We start from the raw sequence: 7,286 nt of genomic DNA on the forward strand, positions 1-7,286 counted from the left end.
TTTCTTTGCTTCATTGCATAATAAAAAAATCATTTTCATGATAATTTGTTTGCTGGAATATATATATATTTTTTGACTGTTTCACTATTTTACTCCTGAGCACCACAAGCAGTGAGCGCCCATTATTCACTTACTATTAATTTTATTATTACACAGAATTGTAAATATTTTACACCAACTCATCTTCAATCCACTCAGATTCCCACAATATGAGATACTAATAATTTATCTATATAATTTTCCTAGAGAAGAATGGATAGAGACAGAAAGAAGATGGTGGAGAGGATATTACACCTCACCCTAGAGATCCTCTTCCGGCTTACTGGAGAGGTGAGAGATTCTGATGACGTCACATTACATCATTCTTATCTATGGGAATAACAGATGGACAGAACTGGAGAGGTGAGGACTCTGGAAATGTCTGGAGGGAGATTTATTAATGTGTCTCTCCATAACCAGGATTACACAGTAGTGAAGAAGACCTCTAGTGGGCGCTGTCAGGACCCTGTGTCTGAGGGATGGGGAAGACCCCTGAGCCCAATCACGGGGCCTCCACCTCACCCCCTGATACATGAGGACATCAATGACCAGAAGATCCTAGAACTCGCCTACAAGATGATTGAGCTGCTGACTGGAGAGGTGACACTGCTGGGAATGCTGGGACATTATACAGTAACGCTATGAAGGGATCGGGGGATGACTGTATCATTGTATGTGTCAGGTTCCTATAAGGTGTCAGGATGTCGCTGTCTATTTCTCCATGGAGGAGTGGGAGTATTTAGAAGGACACAAAGATCTGTACAAGGACGTCATGATGGAGGTTCCCCAGCCCCTCACATCTCCAGGTAATAGACAGGACTAAATACACACGGCCTATAATTATCTGTATGTAAAGAATGAATTCAGTCCCTGTATGTGTTTCCTCCAGATCTATCCAGTAAGAGGACAACACCAGAGAGATGTCCCCGTCCTCTTCTTCCACAGGACTGTAAACAAGAAGATCCCAATGTTCCTCAGGATCATCAGGTAGATGGAGAGAAGGTGTCATGAGATCTCCCCTATGATGTATAGACGGCTGTGAAGGTCTTGTGCTCAGTCTTGTTTTATCCACCAGTATTATATGTTTTATACTTGTGTAATGAGAACGGTGGAGATGGCAGGATTAGAGCTGATCATAGATGTGACTTCTCCATCTGTCTGTGACTTTTACAATATTTGTTTCAGGGTGAAGATCTGACCCATATTAATACTACAGAGACATATGTAAGGGGTGATGAGCGGTGTAAAGAGGAGATTCCTACATATGACTACCCAGGTGAGTAGTAACCACTAAATGCAGAGAAGTCAAAGATTCTTCTCAGTCACCGGCTGTGGCTGCTTTATCGGTGGTGTAGTCCGGTTGTGTCACAATTGTGTGATCACAATTTTACCTCTAGACCACAACATTTTCCTCCATCCAAAAATGTTCACATTACTTTGTGTAATTGTGAAAGCCCTTTTCTATAGAACTTACAACCTGGAGGATCCACCTACCCCCTGGGATTAGGAGACGCTGACCGTTACCTGCCCAGATTTGTAAAATACAAAACCAAATGACAGCGTACGTAGAATGTGCTGACAAGTTAGAAAATCAGTTGAAGAGAAAGTGGAGGGTAATGATGCTGTTCGCTTCCTAGATCCCTGATATCTTATTGGATGAATCTACCTTCTCTCCCTTCTGTGCTGCTGAATGTCCTCATATGGTCCCTACAAGACCAGGTCCAGCCTTTCTGGCCAAACTTCACTTTTATGATCGACAACATTAAATGTGCAGTGAGGCCAAGTGTGAATTTCTGTACAATAACAACAGAGTTTCCCTTTATCCTGACTTTTCAATTTCTTTTTAAACCAACTAACTTCAAACAGGATTGTGATAAACTATACAGAAAACATTACACCTGTGCCATGATATATCTCTAAGCTGTGCGTGGCTGATGGCTGTAATATACATTTATTCCCGCCTGCAGGAGATGTGTTGGCTCCGGCCCTGGTTTCATGGATTCACTCAACGTCATAAATTACATTATTTTTCAATCCTAAGGAATTCAGATTACTGCACAATCTCTCCTGAAATGGGGGCGCTAATACTTTCTCTACTCTTGTGCTCAGGAGTCATAGTAGCTCCAATGGTCCACCATAAATGAGTGTGACTCTGGTTTAGATTTGAAGTTCTCTTCCCTGATACATATATTGTTGTTGAGGATGTAACATATCTTTTATTCTGTATTTTTTAACAGGTTCATTTTGTATGATAGCTTTATTGTGGTGGGATCGGCCTGACTCAGTTATGTGACTCTGTAACTCTCTAGTCTTTAAAAGAAGGTCTCCATTACCTCTTCCCAATGCCCGAGGTCTAAATTTAAGACACCTCAGCTCTGCACTATTATACAAAGTTCTCTTTCAATGTCTACTATTTCTTCTTGAAACTCATCTCACAGAAAATATTGGCCCTTATCATTGTTTAGACCTCAGAGAGGTTTCACCACTAGTTACTCACTACTTACTGATGGAGACTGTTGAGTTTGATAATTTCAGTAGATGTGTTATTGTCTATAGTCACAGTTTTTGACTACAGTAGTTAGTGCCCAAAATACTCTGATTTAACCCCTTCCTGCAGCCAGTTTTGTGTTCCTATCAGGCACCATTTTCTTAATCTGATGTGTGTCACTTTATATGGTGATAACTTTGGAATTCTTCACAAAGGATAATAGGAAACAAATGGACCTTACAAATTATTTTCCAACTTCTCTTGAATCCAACAATACCCTATACACGGTTGTACCCTACTATCTGGGCACATGGCAGGTTAAGAAGGGAAGGAGCGACATTTAGCTATTTGAATGCAGATCTTGCTAGAATAGTTTGCAGACACAATGTGTTGGGGACACTGTTCATGGTCACCTGGCAGCTCAAAAGATGGCTACCACAAACAGGCTTGGCACTATCTACTCCATTTTCCAGATACCAGGGTTTGCCTTGCTCATCACCCTTTAATCCCAAGAAGAATAGTCAGGTAACCGGGTCAAAACAAGGGGGACAGAGAAAATACAAGATCAGAAGACACAAGAGTAGTCAGTAAACGGGACGAGGTCACAACAAGAAACAAATCCACAAGCCGGGAGCTGAGCACAGAGGACTGAACCAGAGGAGAACAAGGCTGTAACTGGCAGCTTCCGGCAATATGCTTCCAGCTTTAGTAGGGTGTGGTGCTTTCCAATTGGAATAAGCAGATTACTCCAGCTGGACAGCACACACACCCATACTGCCAGACTGGATGGTACTACAGGTCCCAGGCTACCTAATCTTAGTGGCTGGACACAGCCTGTGCCGTCCAGAGCTTCTGGTTCCGACATCTCCTCCATCACCAGTGCCACCTGCAGAATGATAAAGGTGGCGCCTGGTGACAGATGGAGACGTTGGGGCAGCAGATCCCAAAGGAGATGGGACACACTATTTACAGAAACCTTAAAGAAGTTGTCAGTACTTTTTATAATTGCCCCAATGTCCCCCAATGTATTTACCCTGTGCCCATAAGTCTTTTTGTAATTACCTTCTGCTGTCCTTCTTGCCTGTAAGTGACGCTATCACTGGCCGCCTACAGACATCACGTGAGGCGTGACATCAGTGACATGGTCCCCGCGGTGAATGCTAGGCTGTGGGCGGGGTTACCCCATGCCTCACACCCGGCATCCACCACGCACTTTCCCTCTCCTCATTCATTGTGAAAGCGCGCGGTGGATTCTGGGTGTGACGCGCGGGGTAACTCTGCCCACAGCCCAGCATCCACCGTGGGGACCACGTCACTGATGCCACGCCTCACTTAACGTGATATCAGTGGAAGAAAGAGCCGGCTGCAGCCGGGGGTCATGTAATGCTTGTAGGCGGCCAGCGATATTGCTGCTCACAGGCAAGAAGGACAGCAGAAGGTAATTACAAAAAGATTTATGGGCACAGGTTAAATACATTGGCGAAATTGAAAAAAAGTACTGGACTACTTCTTTAATATAACAAAATGGCAGAAAACCAGAGTAGTAGAAATCACCATAAAGTGACTCCATTTTGCAAATTATAACCCGCAGTGAATTAATCTATAGGAGTAGTGAGTATTTTGACTCCACAGGCACTTTCCGGAAATTAGCACGCAGTGGATGTTGGAGAGTGAAAATTACAAATATACCATTTTATTACCCAACACATAGTGCCCAGATTTTGCTTCAGGATACACATAACGTAAATTAAGTGGGTTCTTCTCACTATAGTAATGCCAAATACATGGAGGCTAAATGTGGTTTGGGCGCACTGCAAGGCTCAGAAGTGAGGGGGAGATCTGACTTTGGGAAAGCGGATTTTGCTGCATTGGTTTATGGATGAGAAGAAGTTTTTATTGGTATCATTTTTGCCTACATAACATTGTTTGATGGCTTCTTATTCCATATTTTGGAGGCAGAATGAGCAAACAGTTGAACACCACGCTCCACTGGTTCATCCTATGAGGTTTGCTATTAGACTGTGAATTGTCATTCTGTCAATAACTTGTCATTTCTACAGATGTTTTAAGTAGAAATGTTCAAAAATATAAATTTCAAGGATATTTTATTCAAAATTAATAATTGTTTTTTTCTTGGCAGATGACTGTACCAGGAGATCAGAGGGACAGCCGACATCTTCAATTTTTAAATTGGATGATCTTGAAATCCCACAGGATACAATTGAAGTGAATGCCATTACTCCAGATATACCATCATCCCTTCACAGCAAAGATCTGTCATCTGATCCTATGAAACAGCTCCTGTCTTCTGATTCATTACCGACTACTAAGGAAAATCAAAATAAAAAAATAAGCATTACAAAACAAACTGCTCGTAAAGGAAAGAAGTCATTTTCACGTTCAGAAAATGGAAATAGTTGTACCCTCGAAAAGTCTATTCTTAAACATCAAAAAATACACACAGCGGACAATAGATTTTTTTGTTCAAAATGTGGGAAATGTTTTAACCACAAATCAGATTTTGTCAAGCACCAGAGACTTCACATAGGGGAGAAGCCTTTTTCATGTTCAGAATGTGGGAAATGTTTTAACCGGAAAGCGCATCTTTATAACCACCAGAGAACCCACACAGGGGAGAAGCCCTTTTCCTGTTCAGAATGTGAGAAATGTTTTAACCATAAATCAGCTTTGGTTAATCACAAGAGAATTCACACAGGGGAGAAGCCTTTTACCTGTTCAGAATGTGAAAAATTTTTCAACCACAAAGCACATCTTAATATCCACCAGAGAACCCACACAGGAGAGAAGCCTTTTTCATGTTCAGAATGCGGGAAATGTTTTGTACAGCATTCAAGTCTTATCAAACATGAGAGAACTCACACAGGGGAGAAGCATTTTTCATGTTCAGAATGTGGGAAATGTTTTTACGATAAATCTGCTTTGGTTACGCACCAGATAATTCACACAGGGGAGAAGCCTTTTTCATGTTCCGAATGTGGGAAATGTTTTAACACTAAATCTGCTTTGGTTAAGCACCAGAGAATTCACACAGGGGAGAAGCCTTTTTCATGTTCAGAATGTGGCAAATGTTTTAACCGTAAATCATTTTTGGTTAACCACCAGAGAATTCACACAGGGGAGAAGCCTTTTTCATGTTCAGAATGTGCGAAATGTTTTCGTGACAAATCAGCTTTGGTTAAGCACCACAGAACTCACACAGGGGAGAAGCCTTTTTCATGTTCAGAATGTGGGAAATGTTTTAATGATAAATCAGCTTTGGTTACGCATCAGAGAACTCACACAGGGGAGAAACCTTTTTCATGTTCAGAATGTGGAAAATGTTTTCGTGATAAATCAGCTTTGGTTAAGCACCAGAGAACTCACACAGGGGAGAAGCCTTTTTCATGTTCAGCATGTGGGAAATGTTTTAATGATAAATCAACTTTGGTTACGCATCAGAGAACTCACACAGGGGAGAAGCCTTTTTCATGTTCAGAATGTGGGAAATGTTTTAATGATAAATCAGCTTTGATTACGCATCAGAGAACTCACACAGGGGAGAAGCCTTTTTCATGTTCAGAATGTGGGAAATGTTTTAATGATAAATCAGCTTTGGTTAAGCACCAGAGAACTCACACAGGGGAGAAGCCTTTTTCATGTTCAGAATGTGGGAAATGTTTTAACCATAAATCAGCTTTGGTTAAGCACCAGAGAACCCACATAGTGGAGAAGCCTTTTTCCTAATCTTTTTTTTTAATCCAATATATTTTTGAGATTTTTTTTCATAATCTTTTTTTTTTACAAAACAAGAAACCAGTACATATAATAATAAGATAACATACCATAGGGATGACATACATGCATCTCTCCTATATATGCTTTCAGCTTGCCCATTACCATCTGATAACTTGCAGTTACTATATCTTACACTTAACATTCCACATTCTTGAAATCTTTTATATAACTATAATATTGTAATAAACATTATAATCCTATACACATATAGGTGTGCTATATTACCCATACCACATTTAAGGAATTCCAATACACATTACAATGAAACATTAGACCTCGCCAATACCCCCCTCCCCCATAAGTCATGGTCTCTCCAACAATAACCCCCTTGATGTCATTCCAGGTGTATCCGACCATAAACATTAAATCTTATTTTTTATATACCCCTTTTTCTAATCTGATAATATGATTTATCCTATTTTTTAGTTCACTAATTTCTGGAGGTGAGGGGTTAATCCATTTGGATGCAATATGTTTCCTAGCTTGAAATAAAATACGTGAAATCCCTATTGAAATTGGGTCAAATTCCATATCATCCTTTAATACAGGGGTCCTCAAACTACGGCCCGCGGGCCACATGCGGCCCGCCGAGGAGGTTTATCCGGCCTGCCGGGTGTTTTTGCCGCCGCTGCCTGTCCTGCTTAGCAGACGACAGTTCAATGCCGGCGGGCCCTGTAATCGTGGGCGGAACGACGATGCCGCGAGTAAAGGCGATGCGCTGCCACTCCGGAAGACTTGCTGCCCTCCGTATACAGCACAGATGACGTGATGACGTCACGCGCCTGTGCCAGAAGTAGACAGAATCGAGCAGGCGCCTATTCAGAGCAGTGGGATACATGGGTGAGTACTGGTATTTTTTTTTATTTTTAACACTGGATCCGGTCTGACATGCTTATTGGGGACATTTACCTGCCTATTGGGGACATGTACCTGCCTATTAGGGACCTATGCTGCCTATTGGGGA

General features: G+C 41.6%; 1 protein-coding gene across 2 annotated transcripts; it reads left to right on the forward strand.

Annotated features, from left to right (window-relative positions):
* The first annotated feature begins 924 nt into the window (after positions 1–924).
* LOC141201440 (uncharacterized) lies at positions 925–6,646 on the forward strand. 2 transcript variants are annotated; one of them, XM_073663432.1, is made up of 2 exons: positions 925–1,026; positions 4,668–6,646. In XM_073663432.1, the coding sequence occupies exon 2, from the start codon at positions 4,817–4,819 to the stop codon at positions 6,269–6,271; it is 1,455 nt and encodes a 484-aa protein (XP_073519533.1). In that variant the 5' UTR covers positions 925–1,026; positions 4,668–4,816; the 3' UTR covers positions 6,272–6,646. The 2 variants fall into 2 exon arrangements, with proteins under 2 accessions (XP_073519533.1, XP_073519534.1); XM_073663433.1 differs by lacking the exon at positions 925–1,026 and adding an exon at positions 1,226–1,315.
* Positions 6,647–7,286: the final 640 nt, after the last annotated feature.

This window comes from Phyllobates terribilis, unplaced genomic scaffold (genome assembly GCF_046119375.1).
Source record: "Phyllobates terribilis strain yellow unplaced genomic scaffold, ASM4611937v1 Scaffold_115__1_contigs__length_5345438, whole genome shotgun sequence".
In the NCBI taxonomy this organism is placed as follows: Eukaryota; Metazoa; Chordata; class Amphibia; order Anura; family Dendrobatidae; genus Phyllobates; species Phyllobates terribilis.